The following is a 19,094-nucleotide window of genomic DNA, read 5'->3' as shown; positions in this document are numbered from 1 at the left end:
TTCGAGCAGAGCAAGCACAACAAAATGAAATAATCTAGATTTCGGACATGATGTTACATACAAAAATATGAAGAAAAAAATCTTGCATTATTCATAATAAGTAAAAATGTCTTTACGCACAACTTGTAATTAAAAAAGATGAAAACATTGTACGTACCCGAGTCCACAACAGTCAAAGCCGCTCCCATCACAATCCAACATGGCCGCCCGGGCTGTGACCGTCAACTGACCTGACAGCGGCAACGGTGACGCCATTTTTCTGGTGCTTTTTTCCGTGTGTGGACGAAAACGTATGTCTGTCCGTTGGATTTTGTGCTCGTTATCGTTGAAATAAGTGATCCACCGCGCGTAGTGCAGTCGGTGGCGATAGAGCAACACCACTAGCACGGAAAGGTGCACGAAAAAGATCGATTACTCCGACCACTGGGCCCTGTTTCCGGTGTTGCAAAAGAGGCCCTCCCGGTGAATGCCGACTGAGAAGCAGCAAGCGCGTGCCCGTCAGTCGTTCCCTCCCGATTTCGGTAGCCGCCTTCCCGAGAAAGCACGCGCGCGCGTGTGTGTGAGTTTGTTTGTGTGCGTGTGCGTAGAGTTGTGAAAGTGTTGTAAAGGGAGCGTGCTTCCCCCCTCTCCGTGTGAAGTTTTTCCCGCACCAAGCCAGTGAAGCAAAAAGTATCATTTAAAGCGTATTTTACGGTGCTCGAGAAAGAAGCGTAAAAGCAAGTGAAAATGTCGCAGCGTGCGAAGCGTTCCGGTGCGTCGACGCCGGTCCCGGTGCAGGCCAGCACCCCGGTGCAGCAGAGCGGCAGCGGTGCGGCGGGTGCGTCGGCAGCGCACCACCACCACAGCGCCCGCCCGGCCAGCCCGCTCAGCCCGACGCGCCACTCGCGGCTGCAGGAGAAGGCCGACCTGCAGAACCTGAACGACCGGCTGGCATGCTACATCGACCGGGTGCGCTACCTGGAGCAGGAGAACTCGCGCCTCACGATGGAGGTGCGCACCTCGCAGGACACGACCACCCGCGAGGTGTCCAACATCAAGTCGATGTACGAGCACGAGCTGTCCGATGCCCGCAAGCTGCTCGACGATACGTCGCGCGAAAAGGCCCGGCTCGAGATCGACGGCAAGCGCATTCTCGAGGAAAACGACGAGCTAAAGAAGCGGTAAGCAGGGAAACGAAAAGGGAGGATGCATCTTGCGCGGTTGGTAGGATTGTCCCCCCCCCCCCCCCCCCCCAGTGTCGAGAGCTGCTCGAATCTTATCGGCGGCAAGCGAGCAGTTGTCTCCCGCCGAGCGTGTGGATTTACTCGAGCAGAACCATCGTAGCAGGCAGGCCAAAGGAAAACAAGGGCGAACGTGTATGTGTGTGTGTGGGGGATTAGATAGGTGACGTCACCGTTTTATGTAGATCATCGATGAGATTCTATTTCTGACTGTACCCGCCATCATGCTTTCGTGAAACGGTACAGGCACGCAGGCAGGCAGGCAGAGGGGGCAGGGTGATTTGTTTACCCTGCCGAGCGCACCCTGCTCGATGGGTTTACCTTTTTAATGCTTTCGAAATTCATTTAAGGTGAACGAATGCTACCAGCCGGTAACGAGATTGTGCGTGCCTGTGGTTCGCTTGCTGAAAGTGTCCCCATGACGACCGTGGTTGGATTGTAAACACCATTACGTCATGCTGTGTATGAAGTCATCTCGGCCACTGGTGGTCTCGAAGCACAACAGCACATGGATTCTGACGTCGTTCAAGGCTTCGGGTTTGAAGGCGCTGGGGCGAGAAGGTTGTTCCGCGGCGTTGTTGGCAGCAATCAAACAACAGTGACGTAATTCGGGGGCGAGATAGAGAGAAAGAGAGAGAGAGAGCAAGAGAGAGCGCGAGGGACTGACTGGATATCTAAAATTTAAGATGACATCAGTCTCCAAATTCTCCCACCGGATCGGTAGGAAAAAAAAAGCCGGTTGTTTGACAAGTGTGAAATGTGCAGCCTTCACTAAATCGATTGGTGGTCCGATCGTAGCGGGAGGCCCAGAGCGGAGGGACACACGGCCGGATGGAGTAAAAACGGCGTGAAACATATTTGTCATTTCGCGTATGCGGGCGTATAGCGGCGGTTGTCAGCAATTAAAGCTGCCACTCGGGCAATAATAATCTCGAGAGCCATTTCGTAGAATCAGGCACGGGGTGGCTCGCTCATAAAATGCCTATGTGGGGTGGCACGTCCGCTCAGTTAAAGTACACCGCTTCGATAAAGCAGTGGATAAGACGCATAACCTTGGTCACACACTGCTGTAACAACGTTAGACAAAAATATGTGATTTATGCACTGTGTGGAAGTTCTTTTTAAGTTTTATTTTTGTAAAAAAAGTCTTCTTTAGAACACGTATTTGATGATAAAAAAGCTTGTACATTCTTGTATAATTCAACAAAAGATCTGTTTTCATGTTCAAGACCGAAGGAAGAGCTCCTAAATAACTTCCAAAGTAGCTAGACAGAGAAGAGAGATTTTATGATTTCCGCTTTTGTTTACTTACTCCCGTTCTTCTCTGTTTGGTTATTGTTTCAAGAGAGAGAGAGAGAATGAAGGAAGAGTGCGAGCGTCTCGTTTAGAAGCTGTGTGATCCATTCACCCCGCTAGTAGGCACTGAAGTTCCCACATCTTTCAATTTAAATGCATTTGCTGTGGTGATCTTCTCCATTATAAACAACAACCGCAAGCAACACAGGGGTTGAAGGAAACATGAAATATTAAATGCGTAAAGGGACGTGCAAACACACACGTACGCACACAAATTCGGTTGTGCTTGAAAGTTATTTAAGCATTTTACGGCATCCACGCATGGTACCGTCGCATTTCGATGGAAAATCAAATATTGACTATTAATGTAAATCTCCATCTCGGGTGTGAGCATTCAATCCCATGCGCTCGTGCGATGACGATCTCTGACACCCGTCCCATTCCTTCGCGCCTCTTTGATTGCTCGCTGTGAGTTAATGTACGCGCGTAGAGAAGAAAAAAAATGCGGGAAACAGGCGTTCGAGGGAAAGCGGTCGTCCATGACTGTGGACGGCGCGTCCTCCCCTGCGCCAGGCGTGCGTACGCGTACGTGTGTGAGTGCGCGGGCGCAAAACGCGCGCATGACATCATCCTCCTCCGTACGATCAAAGCTCTCCTCTCGTGCGGAGGGCGAACGTCGAAGGGAGAAAAAAAGGCAAAAAGAAAATAAACGATTAACTCGCGTAAGGGTCATGTAGGGGATGATGACCGTGAGGGAAAGCGTTTAGGGAAATGCATTTTTCACATTGGTATGTGTGGGGTGGTGGGAAGTTTGGGTAAGGGAAGCGGTGCATCGCGCTTCTCGATTGTCAGTGTATTGGTGAGGGCTGCGTGGTGACGCCAAGCCGCACCACGCGAGGGCATCGCGTAGGAGTTCCGCCTTCCGATTGCCCCGTATTGGAGAAGCCTACGCCACGCACTCGGAACTTGTTTTGGATTGACTTTCGAACTTTTGATTTTGAAATTTTTAATTTTCGATTGAATTTCGCTCATTACAGTGATCGAACGGAACGAAGGGCTGAATTGCTTCGTCGAGTGCGCTGGATAATGCGTTTCCTTTTGATAAGACGACAAAATTCAAGAAACTGTTTCGTTTACACGATGAAAACTATACGAAGAAATGAAGCAAGAATAGGAATGAAGCAAAGAAAAGAAACGGAAAAGAAAGTAGATGGAAAAGCATCTTGTATAATTTGTTTGTTATCCCACCTTTGTCGTTGGACGCTCTCTCCAATTTGACACTCCCGGTTTCAAGGGGGGTCATTGTCACCCCACACCGGGAGCATAACGACCTCCCCTCAAACCAATAGGGAGTGAAGCTTCGGGGGAGAGCAATATTAATAATATGCATGCGTTAGCGAAAGCGTGTAGTTCAGAAAATGGAAATATCACGCCCAAAAATCACGCACACAACCATGCTGCCGTGCTGTGCGACGAGATGCTGCTGAGGAAAACTAACACGCTATATTTAGTCATAGGAGGCTGCCCGGGTAGCCCCGGGGACTCATCAATGTGCGTTTAAGCCAAAACTATGATCATCATCTTGCCCCGTTATCTTTTTGTAGCCGGCACACATGTCCCGCTTTAAGCCAAACGCCGCGTCAAGTGTAAAGACGCACACCAATGACCATGCTGGTGCTGCTGTGCGTTACGCTATGATGATACAAACCACGTGTGCTTGTGCTGGGGTTTGGTGGAGCAAACAAATTCCTCTTCTTGCATTCTCTCTTTCTTTCTCTCCCTTTCCTGGTTTTACTTTACAACCTCTAGAGGAATGTGCGACGATTGGAGCAGTCTCTCGCTATAAAACCTTATTCATAATCTCGCCCTTTTTCGACTTGTTGGCGGGAGCGATCTTCTAACCCACAGCATGAGTAATGGAAATTCCACGACAATTCCACGGACGTGCTGCTGGTGGAAGAACGTAGTGAAAGAGAAGAATGTGGAACGTGTTTTGAATGCGAAACCGTTTTGCTTGTAAAGCAAATGGCTCCATCCATTGAAGGGGGGAAGAGGCCGATGCCGGGCTAAAGAAGGAATAATTGGTTCATCGAAGGTGTTCCTAAATGGATGGTACAAGCGGGCAAGATTGTGTTGAGTTTATTACAACATAATGCCTGAAAAGGTGTGTTGAAATGTATGTACACAATGCTTTTACGACAAAACTGTGTCGAATCACTGCTTTGGCTGTTTGTTTATTCGAATTTGATGTGTTTATTCGATCACGATCACTCTCCAGCACGAATTTGGCACTGAAATGAAACATCATCTAAAGCAAAGCCTAGGAAATAGCGAATATTCCTAAGAATTCATTATTATATGTTTGTTGGATCCATTTTCAAGCAAATGCAAATCAATCAACTAAAAAAATCAAATAAAAGAATGTTGAGTAATGTAAGCGCTTGTTTTTAAGAATATTATAAAATTGCCCTTCATCATTTGTAGTTGCATACATACTAATGTTTTATGTTACTTTTTGGCATCTTTTCATCACTCGTCCCATCCACTCCGGGTTACGACAGTTTGGAGCGTAAGACGAAGGAAGCGGCCGACGCCGATCGTAACGCACGTGCCCAGGAAGCGCGCGCCAACGAACTGTCGACCAAGTACCATTCGCTCGTGTCGGAACACAAGAAGGCGAAGGACGACCAGAAGGAGCTGGAGAAGGAGCTGGCCAAGCTGCGCAAGCAGCTGGATGCGCTGCGCAAGAACCTCGAGGACGAGACGCTGACGCGCGTCGAGCTGGAGAACTCGGTGCAGACGCTGCGCGAGGAGCTGACGTTCAAGGATCAGGTGCACCAGCAGGAGATCACCGAGACGAAGACGCGCCGGCAGGTGGAGATCAGCGAAATTGATGGCATGCTGTCGGAGCAGTACGAGGCGAAGCTGCAGCAGACGCTGCAGGATCTGCGCGACCAGTACGATATGCAGCTGCGCGTCAACCGCGAGGAAATTTCCGATCTGTACGAGGTCAGTGCGTCTAGAAAAACCTATATCATGCATGAGACTCGTCTGTAAAGCATTGTTTTGTTAACAAAATGTTTGGTTTTGTTTTGTTCTGTTTGCAGGCTCGTCTTCGCGATCTGGAGCAGCAGATGAACCACGAGCGGTTGCGCCACGCCGACGAGAAGGCCAAGATGATGGAGGAGGTCGAGCGCCTGCGGAAGGAAATCTCGATGCAGCTGCAGGAGTACCAGGATCTGATGGACATCAAGATTTCGCTCGACATGGAGATTGCCGCGTACGACAAGCTGCTCAGCTCGGAGGAGGACCGGCTGAAGATAACGCCCGGCAGCCAGACGTCCATCTTCTCGCAGTCGAGCATGTCGGGCAGCCTGTCGCGCAGCGGGGTGGTGCGCCGCACGCCCAGCCGTGCCGCGGCCAAGCGCAAGCGCACGGTGCTGGAGGAGTCGGACGAGCGCAGCGTGTCGGACTACTCCGTCACCTCGTCCGCTAAGGGCGACGTCGAGATCGTGGAGGTCGACCCGGAGGGCAAGTACGTGAAGCTGCACAACAAATCCGGCAAGGTGAGTGTGAAGATGCTTTTGGGTGTCAAATTCTGCTCCATTTTGCAAATGTAACATTGTTTGTTTGTTTCCCCCCGTTGCTGTAGGAAGTACAAATCGGTGGATGGACCGTGCTGCGGAAGGTCGGCAGCAACGAAACCGTGTTCAAATTCCACCGCTCGCTGAAGATGGACGGTGGCGCCTTTGTGACCGTTTGGTCGTCCGATCTGGGCAAGGATCACGAGCCACCGACGACGATCGTGATGAAGGGGCAGAAGTGGTTCGCCGGTGACAACATGACTACGCATCTGCTGAATGCCGAAGGCGAGGTAAAAATACGATTCCGAGGGGTTTTAGTTGGAAGGAGAGAAGAGGTTTTAAATGCATTTTTATATTGCAGGAGGTAGCCGCCTCGGAGCGTGTGAAGCGAATGGTTTCGACTGCCGCCTCGCGCCACCGTGAATACCTCGGAAGCTACGGAGAGGAGCTTCACCATCAACAGGTGAGTGAAATGCATCGTTTGATGAATCTTTTCATCTTGTCAATGACGTTACATGAATCTCTAAAGACATTAGTTACACGTTACACTACGTTACGTTACGTTACATCTCATTACGCTGTGAATTTTGTCTAACCCGTTACTGTATTATTTTCCTTTTTCCAGGGTGAACCCCGGGGCGACGAAAAGTGTCGCATCATGTAATAGCACGCACGCACGGATCAACCAATCAACACAATATGAAGCCACATGGAGCGTGCGCGTGTGGTGGAGTTAATATATAATTTTATCTCTTTAAACACTACACATATTTGTTCTGCCGCCGAACCTCGTCCTTCTTCTTCGGCCCGCGATGACGGCGACCTGGGAAAGGAAGCGGGAAGCGGTGGCGTATGTTGTAAGCGAATAATTTAAAAATTATCGCCCACAGCGGGGTACAGCTGTGCGCACAATTGACATCCACAAAAATCAGAAATGAACTTTATAGATAGGTATTTGTTTTTTTGTTTGCGTTCCGCAAAAACAAACGCAGGAAATCCGTAGCAAACACAGACAAACAGACGCAGGCAGAAGAAGCGGCAGTAGCGCATTGCGGTATTGCGCCAGAACTAGAAACGACGGAAACGCGTTGAGTCGTTGTTTTTTGCATTTTCTTCTTTCTTATTTTATAATTACACGTGTGTGAATACACACGCAGCACTTTCTAACACACACACCATACCTCTGTACTGCCGCGCATATACTTCGGAAAGGGTAATACTATAAAGTTTAGTACATCTTGTTCCCGTACGTGGACAGCAAGCAAGGAGGAGTAGGAAGTAATGCGTGACACGAGCGACTGCGCTACAGAGAATTCAACTGTAAAAAAATAATATTGAACAGAACTACTACTTACAGTTGTAATAATGTGCAAAATTACCTAAACAACATCACTGTGTTTTGGTTGTTTGTCCCTTTTCGTTCTTATTGTAACACGAGCGTAACTTTACAAATAAAATCAGTAACAACACCACCAGAGATAGAGAGAGAGAGAGCGGAGAGATTATCTGTCAATCCAATCACAACTAACATTGGTTCCAAAGACCAAACAGCTCTAACCTGCCTGCTCTGGCCTGCGTGGCGAACAATCGGAGGAGGAGGAGCACTTTAAACTAAACTAAAAAAAGAATATAAAACACACAGTAAATGAGAGGCCTTTTTGTTGCGAAAAAAAATCTAAATAACACAAACACACACACAAAATATTAACATTAACTTAGTAGTGCTTAGAGCGACAGAGAGATAGAGAGAGAGAGGGAACTTTAAAGGCGTAAAGAACGCTACCATAAAGGAGAAAAATGAACTAATAAGAGCGTACTTTCACAACGATTGTTTTTTTTTATTTGTACGCTAAAATTCTTTAACATTACTTTAGCGAAAGATAAAAGGAATCACTTTTTCGTGTGTACGTGACGTCATTTTGGTTTCGCCATAAATCAGCAGGGGGAGATGTGTATGTGTGTCAGGTGCACATTTAGCTTAAACTCTAATACAATGCCACAAGAGATACAGTTTTAATCAATCTAATCAAGGCAGCAGGGATCAGGCGATTGTTTATATATCTGATTATGTTACAGTACAGCTGTCCCGCCTCCCTCCAGTAACTCTGGAGATAACGAATTAATTTACTTCCATTTTGAAATTGCATTTGAAGAACATCGGAAGATTATTGCCATTATTGATCATTTTATAGTAACAGCAACACAACAGGAGGAAGAGAATTGCAAGGTTAAGGGTTTTACTGCTGCACTTTTGCTTCCCGATACTGTCCCGAGAGAACCGAGCCAACTGTGTGTGTGAATGTTCGAGTAGCAGAGTAAAGCCATTGTAGCCATCTTCCAAACACTTTGAAAGCGCCCGAAAAGAAGGATAATGAATTCGCAATTCAACAAACGAACAAATGCCAGCAGCGATGTGGAGAGCGAGCGAAATGGGAATTTGTAATAAATACATTCAGATAGTTTTCAGTGTCTGAAGTGTGAGAGCGACAAAGAGCCAATTATTTTACATGCAAATCTCCATCACAACCGAGTGGAAAGAAAGCGAAAAGCGTATCAGTAACGCATACAAAATCCCCGCACAAAAAAAGAAAAAAGGTACACGCAATGGTTTTTTTTTGTATTTAGTATCATTTTTTATTGTTTTTTTTTTCGAACATTTTTAAATATATAATTCCCTTTCCGACACTGGGAGAGCTTGTTAACGCGCTGTTAACTCGCACTCTCGCAGGTCGTGCAAAGAATTGCCTTTTTTGTGTTGTTTTAATATTTTATTATAAAACAGTACCGTACAAATTACGCTTTTTTCTCTCACTCTTCTGCGCTTTGTGTGTGTGTTTGTGCCCTTCGAGGGAGCACACGCTCACAGACACTCAATTACAACATGTTTTTTTAACCGTTCTTTCTCTCCGTTTTAGGGAAGAAAGAAAGGATGAAGATGGTCGATGGGAAGCGAGCACGACCGCCCGTCCGCCACCATCCTGTGTGTGTGTGTGTGGGCGTTCGTCTCCCCTACTCTCTCCAGGTACGCCAGACGATGAAGGGCGAGAACAAACAAAATATCACGATGTGTGTTTCAAGGATGGATAGAAGAAAACGTACAAAAAAAGGGAGAGTGAGTTCGAACAGAACCACCGTGGTGGTGGAAAGTGCGAGAAAGCAGTTGCAGTCAAAAGCAGTGGTCTAAAAAGCCACACCGCCGAGAAACGACCCGCGCAAGGGAAACGTGTGTTGGTTGAAAACCGCGATTCATTATTTACAACAGAGTAGATTCCCCCCTCGTAATGCAGGGGGTGAGGGTGAGAAAAAAGTTCACCGGCCACACTTGCTTAGGGGGTGAAGGCCGCCTACTTCTTGGAGAAACCGTCACCGGTCGGATCGAGGATCCACGGGTAGTTGTTCGGGCACTCCATGCAGGTGAACAGACGCAGCGTCTCGCCCGGCAGCTCGCGGGTGGTGAGCGGGCAGGCATTCGGGAGCGAGCAGTACGGCTGGCCCTTCACGTCGCACTTCTCCTTCCACTCCTGGAAGTCGCGCAGCGCGTTCAGCTCGGTCGGGTTCTGCATCCACTGGATGACCTGCAGCATGGTGACGAAGAACACATCGTTGCGGCCGAGCATCTCCTCGATGAACTTGATCAGCTCCTCGCGGTACTCCTTCTTCGACTTGAGCCAGGAGGCGTGGAAGTGCAGACCGAGCGGCGCCCGGTTCGTATTGTAGTGGCGGTTGAAGTTGTGGCGCAGCAGACGTCCGAACTGCTCGCCGGACTGGATGTTCGAGCAGGAGTCGACCATGTGGCAACCGGGCAGCGACTCGTCGAACGTCGGATCGTCGCGCCGGTCCAGCTCGTTCATGACCATCTCCCAGACCGGGTGCGAGCGGGACGGGCAGTTGTGCGCGTTGCCGTTGCACTTGTGCGGCATGCGGAAGTACAGCGTGTACGGCCAGATCGGTACGCGGCCGAGCGACGCCGTGATGGACGCATCGTACACGAAGAACTGGTCGGCCATCATCTCGAACTGCTTGTTGCCGCCGACGCGCAGGTACGGCGCCCGCACGCCGATGATCGAACCGTCGGTAATGTTGGCGAACCGCTCCACGATCAGCCGGGCGCCGGCCATCTCCGCCAGCCAGTCGTCGTACGTGCCCTGCGTCCAGTAGGTCGGATCGTCCTTGTGCGTGAGCGAGAACACCGAGATCTCGTGGCCCTTGCGGTGCAGATCCTGCACGGCCGAGTAGTTGGTGTACTTGTGCGACACGAAGTACGTGCCCCGGATCTGGCAGCCGTTCGGGTTCTGGCGCTGCCCGTTGAAGATGTCCTCGTACAGATCGATATTGTCGACGTTGACCGCCCCGTTGAAGGTGATCGTGATCATCTGCGGCACCTGCTGCGGCTCGATGTTGCCGGGGATGCGCGTGCCGTCGGCGGAGCAGAAACAGTCCGGCAGCACGCACTGCGTCGTGTCACAGTCGGGCGCACGGTTCGGGTCCAGTTCAACGGCTGATTGTGGGAGGAAATTAGAATAGTTTCAATATAAGCCTAAAGAGAGTGCTAAAGATTCTTCCCGGAGGCGAACCGGAACGACCACTTACTACACGCATTCTCGTCCGACTCGTCCTTGCAGTCGGGCTTGCCGTTACAGAACAGCTCCTTGTCGATGCACTCGCCGTTGCCGCAGGACAGCTTGCCCTCCGGGCAGATCGGCTCGTCCGTCTTCAGGATCGGCAGAACCTTGCGTGGCTCTGAATGGGGGAAAGAGTAGCAAACATTGTAGAACAAAACTGCAGAACGAGCAGAAAATGCTTCTTCTTCCCTCCAGTACCAGTACCCGTAATAAGTTAGTGAACAAAACTACCATAACTTAGTAAGTGTTTTAGTGTGAGAGAGAAAACAAATAGCTCTGAAGAATGTTTGTTGTTAGTGTAAAAGTATATTTTTTTAAGTGAGAGAGAGAGAGGCATTAGACAAGGTGGTGTGAAAATTGAAAAGTGTGTTCGGGGTATGATCGTGAGATGAAATGATCAGACGCTAAGGTGTGTCGTATCTTGCTGTTGTGTTTAACCGTGTCGTGTGCGTTTGTGCGCTTACTGTATTTACAATTGTGTTCACACCCACCCCCAACGCAACATTGTAATGGCATGTGTGTTGTTGAGGTGTGCGTGTTTCGGTGCGCTTGTATTGGTTTTACAAGCCATTGTGAAATTGTTTTCCGTTTGTGGCAACGGTGAGCTGTGCTTATCAACATTTTTTTAAAGTATAACTAATGCCTTCTTGTCGTTTGCTACTGCTGCTATCTGACTCGTTTTTGCTAGACTAGTCGCTCTGGTCTCATGAGTCTTAATGTTGTTAAGCAACGTAAATCGTTTGTTAAAAATGAATGAAATGGACTTTTTTTTGGACGTTAATAAGAAAATAGCTTGGGAAAAAGGGTAAATTCAGGAACAAGAGGAGTAAGAGTTGTTCGGACGAATGAATCAGACTTTATATGTGTTAGTAGAGAAATTCAAAGGAAAATGAATAATTTTGACAAAAAAACAAGAATAATATTTTGTCGTATGGTTATCTATTACAGGGTTTCCGATATTTCATTTCCGTCATAATAATTTTTAATTTCTTCAGCATGATTTTCAACACGACTCAAGCTGGATTGAGTTTGACAGTTCTTTGTGGTGTTGAAAATCATATGTAAGAACTGAAATTTTATGATGACGCAAACATGGTGAATAATTATGTGTATATTTGAAAGTTTGGCCGGTCTCGTAGTACAGTCGTCAACTCGTGCGACTGAACAACATGCCCGTCATGGGTTCAATCCCCAAATGGACCGTGCCGCCATACGTAGGACTGACTATCCTGCTATGGGGGGAAATCAATAAGTCACTGAAAGCCAAACCCACAAGTGGTGCAGGCAGGCCTTGACCGACAACGGTTGTTGAGCCAAAGAAAAAAAAAAAAAAAAAAAAAAATATTTGAAAGTGACTTGGAAAACCCTGCAAAAATGGGGTTGGAATTGCCAAAACATAACGGACGTTAATTAGACGGAAATTTAAAAAAAATAGGGAAATTTGTATCATTCTGTGCAGATTCTAACTGCCATTTTCTATCAAATGAGTTTAAATTTTAATTTAAAACCCGTTTTAAAGTAAACAGGTAACAATATTAATACGATTTTGATAGCGTAAGCGACGAAAGTGTAAAATTATGGTACCATGCCATAAAACCGGGCTCGAGACTCCGCACCATAAACCAGCAAACTGTTTGCAATGCGGAAAAGTATACTTTCAGGGGGTTTTGTTGTTGTTGTGCTGTGTGAAGCTTTTTGAATGCTAAAATAGTTCAATGCCAAATGTAACCAATCACCGTTATTTGTTTTTTTTTGAGCAAATTTTTACCCTACTCAATGATTTGTTAGTAATGTTGTTCATGTGTACTGTGTGTGTTTGTGTCCTGTTGTCTGTAGCTTGGGCGACTTGTGACTTGAGTGCGACTACGAACTCCTCCGTGCCATTGAAATGATGGCGCAGGGGAGCTAACTGCTCTGAGTGTAACTTGGCGGTGCCTGAAACCAGGAACCAAGTTGTTTAGAACCGTAACCTGTACCACGTGTGCATTGCCGGTGTCTACACTGCCTTTCAACCTTCTACCTGGGGTGTAACCGTGTAAACTAGCTCCAAGCGCGTCTGCGGGACTGCTGCTCCCACAAACTCGCTCGCTTTCTCTCGCTTCTCTCTCGCTCTCTCTCTCTCTCTCTCTCCCTCCCTATGTACAGGTAGAAGCGATTTCCAAACTCGAGCTGTTGAGCGTGCGCGGCCTTAAACCGCGGCCTCACCCTAGCTCGCCTTAGCCCACCTGTACAGCGCTGTACATTGTTAAGGCCCGTGAAAGCAACAAAACGAAAGGAAAGCGCACACAATGCGAGTACGGGCACACACTTACTCTCTTTCTTGTCACACGTGGTAACCTTTGCCTTCCAGTCGCAAGTCTGTTTCTCAATGTCGAACGCCAATCCGGACGGGCAAGTGATTTGCTTCAGTCCAGACCGTGTACACCTATTGTGACGCGGCCCGCGCATGCATGTTGCAGTTGACGAGGAATGAAGAGGGGGGGGGGGTGGGAGTGATGCATTCGGTTATTGACACACACACACGGGGAAGAAAGGAAGGGATTGCATTGCATTGCACGTTGGCGCCATTGGGAGGTGTTGTCCGTCGGATGTAGTTTGATGAGCGGGAAAAGGTTGAAGAAAGGGGAGCGGGTTTTGGAAAGCAAAACACACAACGAGAATGGGCAGGGCATGGGAAGATGGGACGTTACATTCGTGCAGCATGGAGCAACAGAAAGATGGGGGCAGGGGGGGGGCGGGAAGGAAGGGTAATTCAAATTGAAAGAAAGATAAAGAAGAAAGAAAGAACACAGTTAGATAAACACAGGAAAGAAAAAAACCGGGCCCGGACACCGAAACCGTTCAGGTGTGGGGCGAGTGAAGAGGAGGAAGTTTTTTTTTGTTGTTGCATGCACAACCTCCCCTTCGCCCACCGCAACCGAAGAGGGGGTTCGATTGGGGGGTGTGTCCGTGTCCCGGGGACTTACTTCCTAGCAGGTCGCACGATTTCACGTTCGTCTTCCAATCGCACGTTTGGCGCAGCACGTCAAAGTACAGCCCGGTCGGGCAGCGCACTTTGGCGAGCCGCGTGATGCCGTTTTCACCCGCATCGTCGCACCTATTCTTCGTCGAAATTGGCGTTTTTTTCGTTTCAAAGTGAAAAGCACAATAAGCGAATAAGTATACCGGAAAAGGGGGGGGGGAAGGTTTTGAAGGAAACTGCGCACAAAAAGTAAAAAGCGCAACCGGAAGAAAGGGCCACCGGTTCGTCGCTTGCTGGTTTCGAGGGAGCAGCAGGAAGTGCAAGCGATCACACGCGTAACACTACGCATTACGGGAAAGCGCGACGCTGCCAAAGACGCTAATTGCTCTTGACAGCTCGGCAAGAGACGGAAAACGCGGATAATTGCGACCAAAAATGGCGCATTTCTGCAAAGTGCGGTTCGTTGCCTGCTGCGAAACACCCGAAACGGAAACCGCGCGAAGACATACAAGGGAAGATTGTGCGCGCGATTTGTCACATTTCCGGACGAACGGGGGGTGTGTGTGGGGGGGGGGGATTGTGTTTCCTTTGCTGGACCGAATCCACTTACCTCACCACCTCTCGGCAGTCACCGTCCGTGCTCAGGCGGAAGTACTCATCGCCCGGCCGGTCCTTGCACAGCTCCTCCACGTTGATCGAGTCCGGATCGAGGTCCTCATCCTGACGCTTGACGCGAACTTCGGCCGCTATAGTGTGGAAAAAGAAGAAAATATTGAAAGTGTTAAATAAAAACGAAAAACACCAGGTTCAGCACAATCAAAGAGAAAGGCAAGGCAAAAAACAAACAGTTCGAACGGAACAAACATGGTCGCTGCAGAGCGCTCACCGATGCTGTGAGGCTGATTTTGTTGGTTAGGCAATCGCCATAAAATGACACACACACATACACACATACACAACACAAGCGCTTGCTTGTAAAGCAGGCAATCTGTTTCGTAACGCGCCGTGTTTTTCGAGTTGGCTGTGAGGACGGGCGAGGAGAGCGCGTGTGAAAGTTGCCATGATGACAACCGGCACCCCGCAATCCAAGATGGCGCTGGTGCGTCGTCGCTGCGTCGCATTATCACATCGCTCGGACGGGTTTGGTCGATGAAAGTGAAATTTATTACTTTTAGCGTGGCGTGGGCTGTGGTTGTAAGACAGTGACGTGCGTAACACTGTGTAGCTGTGCAGTGTGATTATCAGGTGTGGGGTGAGTAGCGATTGAAAGATGGCGGATTGGGGCTGTCTAGCACGAGATGTTAATCGATGCGTTCTGTTCTAGCTCCTCGCTGGGTCACGGTGTCACAGGATATGTCAAGGTACGATCACGATCTCGATTCTACCCGTGGGCCTTCATCGACCGGTAAGTCGACTGACACAATTATAGAGGGGGTTTTTCTCTCTCTCTCTCTCTCTCTCTCTCTCTCTCTCTCTTAATTCTAACGCATCAATGTCTAAGCATCATCAACCTCCGGCATCGTTACCAGCGACCGGCGAAGCTACATCATTAATCAAAACTTCCCAAGCTCCCGTTGTGTGCTGGCACGCGCCACCGCGTGGAGTTTGGCAGTCCACCCAATTCCAGTGGACCGTTCAAGGTCAAGGTCAAAAGAACCTGCTGCTGGACCGGCGAACTTTTATTAGCTTCGCTTAACATGCAAGATTAGAATCACCGTTAGCGAGCATTCGCGGCCCGACCCGACTCCAATCGGACATCGGTTTGGTGCCGGCCGACCAGATTCTTTGGTATCATCGAACCTCCATCTCGGGCTCGCAGCAAACATGCCGTTACGCAACAGCATCCATTTTGTTGATAATCTTGCCAACCCACATAATCTGTTTGAGGGTAGAAACAAGTGAGCATGGGGGGAAAGGACCAATGGGAGGGGTGGGGGGGGGGGGGGGTGGTATTATGTAAATGCGTGTCGCTTGCCAGTCCTGATTTGCGATTGAAGATTGATTTCTTCGCATGGTGTGCTTCGCGAAGAAGCAGCGGCGAACGAAAAACGACGTAAATGAATGAATGAAAGAGAGAGAGAGAGAAGGAGAGACATAAGAAGAAACAGAGAGAGATAGAGATAGAAGAAGAGAGATAACTAAACAGAAAAAGAGAGAGAGGGACAGAGAGAAAGAGAGAGAGAGAAATAGAGAGAGAGAAATAGAGAGACAGAGAGAAAGAGAGAGGCAGAGAGAAAGAAAAAGAGAGAGACACAGAGAGACAGACAGAGAAAAGAGAGAGTAAAGAGTAAAAGAGAGAAAGAGATAGAAAGAGAGAGAGAAAGAAAGGAAGAGAAAGAGAGAGACACAGAGAGACAGCCAGAGAAAGAGGGAGAGAGATACAAAGAGAGAGAAAGAGAGATACAAAGAGAGAGAAAGATCGAGAGAAGCACCAGTTCTTCCTCCATCCCCAGTGCCGGTTTTGCGGGGCCGGTTTGCCTGCTGGGCGCTAGAAGGGTAGGGAGGGTGCGATGAGGGACAGTGGACAATATGATGGCTCTTTCGGCTTCGGGTTTTGTGCCGGTTCTTTCCCCTTCTCTCTCCACTTTGGCAAATTGCACACCCGAAAGCGGTGGCAGCTGCAGTTTGCACTGGATGCACTGCTCCTCATGCACGCGCTCTTGGTGCAAACCACGCAACCCCGCAAGGTACGCGGTACGCGCAACGGTGCCGATCATGGTTACAGCAACAAAAAGGAATGGGAATGCTTCAGGGCGGTAAAGTAAATTGGCCTCCAAGTACCCGTAAAGGTATGACGCAAAGAGAAAAAAAACAGCGCAACAGAGCCCAACCCTTGCGGGTAAAGTCGTCAGGGCTTACTTCTAGGTGCTGCAATTCGATCGTCACCCGGTACTTGGAAGTGCTGTTAGGAAGTTCTTCGCCTGAGTGCGTCTTTTGGGAAGGTTAAAGATTCGTCAAAATCGTCAAAAAAAGAGACAAACACAAACACACAAACACAGACACACACGCGCGCGCGCTGTTGAACTTTAGCTCAAATGCTCACAAAACCACTCAGGAAGCTCAGGTGCAGTGTTTCAATTGATGCGCCCGAATGGCGTGGAACCCTCCTCCCACCCCAAATTGCGACTTGTTTTGCCGACCGTTCTGCCTTTCTGTACCAATTCACCGTGTTTCCGTTTCCGGGTTGACAACATGTTTGAACTTGTAACGCTCGTTCGAACTCTGCTTCTGAAGAAGAACTCGGAATCCTGTACTGAACGCCCTGCTTTTGTTTTTTTTCTTTGGTCTGTTGGGGCGGGAATGTGTTTTGCTTACCGATCGTCACCACTAAACACAGCAAACCGAACAGTTTGATCACTTTGGCCATTTTAACACACTGGTTTTGGGCCGCCACGGGGTTTGCAAACACACCGGGCACACGCGGAACGCGGGTAGAGCAGAACGCACCACTCGAATTGGGGCGGGGGGTGCTGTCCAAAGGCCTGAGGGTGTGGCCGGTTTCTTTTACTACTTCTTCTTCTTCTTCTTCGTCTGTTGAGCAGCTGCACAGGGGTGCCGCTACGTTGCACGTAACTCTAGCGCACACACGTCGGTTCGTGGACAGGGCGCGCGCACTAAAACCGTCCTTTCCCGCACCGGCCACTACTTATATAGTGGGGCCAGTTTTCGCCTCTCACCTGGCAAACGAACCCCGTCCGCCCGGCACGATTGGTGCAGGGGGGAGGGGGGGGGGAGAGGAAGGGATTTGGCCACACCGCACCTCACACCACTGCAGCGAAGACATAAAAAAGCGGCCCGGCGCTCGAAATACCACTCACCAGGACACTCACCATGGTACGGAGTGGGTTTCGTTGGTGGGGGCTGCACGGTGTGAGCGCTTTAGCTACGGTGAGGGTGTAAAGCATTTCCACTTCCATGTGCCGAGTGGTTGTCTGCACAACACACACACACACACACACACACACACACACACACACACACAGCGTCGGGTGGAAGGGATCATGGTACGATTGTTGTGCGCGAGAGCGCGCAGCTTTCAAACTGCGCTCTCGCGTGAGCTTTGAGTGACCCGGGGTGAGTGGTGACGTTGGACAAGTCACAAGCAGATTTTTGGTGGTGCTATTGTTTTTTCCTTATTGAAATTCTTTCGATGGTATTGGCTCATGCAAGTTTTTCTTGGCAGTGTTTAGGAATATTGTGTAATGTTAAAGTACGTTCTGAGAGTTCCAGTTTGTTCTAGATGAGTTGGTACTGTTTTTATGCTTTTTTAAATTCTTTGTTAATTTTTCATTGCTCATATTAACTGTAATGCGTTGTCATGGACTCATACATACGTACCGATCTTTCTGCGGTTGTAGATACGACGCCTGGGCTTCGTTTAGTTTAGTGTTTATTATTCGTTTGACTACAAAAGCTCTCTCGAGTCAAATTGCGTTCCCAGTATACTAGTCCTGTATTCCAGACGTTGCGGTCAATCGCGGGAAGACGGGAAGCGCGTTGCCTTCCGTTGGATAGACTCTAGCCGCACAAGAGCCCTAGTAGATGCGAGTGTATTATGGCGATTATGGCGCAATTTATCGATGCAACCGAAGATGGACCTCTGGCTCACGGATTTGACGGATCTGGTTGTCATCATCAACTATTTTCCGGAAGTACCCTGCACAAGTCATTTATGTAGAGCAGTAACAACACAGGCCTTAGGCTGCTGCCCTGGGGTACGCCGAAAGAAGCACCGATACATCTGGACAGGTAGGGGCTTTAGTTGTCTTTAGTTTCCTTGTTTCGAAACGTAATAGAATACTCTATACTGGCTCGTGATTTATCGTTTAATTAGAATGTATAATTGAAGCACCTTCTTCTATTTTACTATAGAAGCTTTTAATTCGATTGATTGTTCTAAACCAGCGATCGGCAATCTTTGCGACCGAAAGTGTCAAGTTCTACAAAAATGTTCGAAGTTTCACGCGAAGATACAAACTGTTCAACCAAGAGCAAAAATGTGTTAAAGTTCTATGAAATATTTGAACTATTAAGATCCACTATTTTGTTATCATAGAGCCGCACTGCGGTTCGCGAACCTTACTCTGCCGATCGCTGGTCTGAAACCATTAAAATCTTGTCTTACCAACCAACAAAATTTGGACTCTAAGGCATGAATTTTTCGCCGACATTACGTTACATTACATTACACAGTAGTCAGACATCACGCTGCATTTTATACATTTTATAAATTGATTGGCTCACAGTGAAAAATGGTTGTTATAGAGGCAAAAATTGTGACACGCTGTCAAAAATCAATGCCTTAGGGATAAAAATAGGCGAGTTGGAGTCAATGATTAGCGACATCAACTATATCTTACTTGGTCAGTTACGAGGCATATTCTTTTGCTTCTCTTTTTTTAAACCTTCA

The 19,094-nt window shown here is 48.4% G+C and overlaps 3 protein-coding genes across 4 annotated transcripts in view; 2 read left to right on the top strand and 1 right to left on the bottom strand.

The window, feature by feature from the left end:
* Positions 1-231: 231 nt before the first annotated feature.
* Positions 232-8,593, top strand: LOC121600352 (lamin Dm0). Its single transcript, XM_041928848.1, has 6 exons — positions 232-1,160; positions 5,078-5,525; positions 5,624-6,082; positions 6,169-6,390; positions 6,462-6,563; positions 6,726-8,593. The coding sequence occupies exons 1-6, from the start codon at positions 727-729 to the stop codon at positions 6,762-6,764; spliced, it is 1,704 nt and encodes a 567-aa protein (XP_041784782.1). The 5' UTR covers positions 232-726; the 3' UTR covers positions 6,765-8,593.
* A 49-nt stretch (positions 8,594-8,642) lies between these two features.
* On the bottom strand, positions 8,643-17,318 carry LOC121600353 (chitin deacetylase 1). 2 transcript variants are annotated; one of them, XM_041928850.1, is made up of 5 exons: positions 17,000-17,318; positions 14,295-14,430; positions 13,035-13,147; positions 10,691-10,840; positions 8,643-10,598 (listed from the first exon to the last, which is right to left on the bottom strand). In XM_041928850.1, exons 1-5 carry the CDS (start codon positions 17,049-17,051, stop codon positions 9,445-9,447), a joined length of 1,605 nt encoding a protein of 534 aa, XP_041784784.1. In that variant the 5' UTR covers positions 17,052-17,318; the 3' UTR covers positions 8,643-9,444. The 2 variants fall into 2 exon arrangements, with proteins under 2 accessions (XP_041784784.1, XP_041784783.1); XM_041928849.1 differs by lacking the exon at positions 13,035-13,147 and adding an exon at positions 13,689-13,819 and having other exon boundaries at positions 8,645-10,598; positions 17,000-17,317.
* The window catches only part of LOC121600356, a 131,304-nt gene continuing 126,775 nt past the window's right edge, over positions 14,566-19,094 (top strand). The window contains exons 1-2 of the mRNA XM_041928854.1: positions 14,566-14,936; positions 15,009-15,089. The gene's annotated coding sequence lies outside the window, so the exon portion shown is untranslated. The remainder of the gene's footprint in view (positions 14,937-15,008; positions 15,090-19,094) is intronic.

The sequence above is a fragment of the Anopheles merus genome, chromosome 3L, assembly GCF_017562075.2.
Source record: "Anopheles merus strain MAF chromosome 3L, AmerM5.1, whole genome shotgun sequence".
Lineage (NCBI taxonomy): Eukaryota > Metazoa > Arthropoda > Insecta > Diptera > Culicidae > Anopheles > Anopheles merus.
Note: the sequence above shows the minus strand (reverse complement) of the source record. Positions and strands in the feature narration are given on the sequence as shown.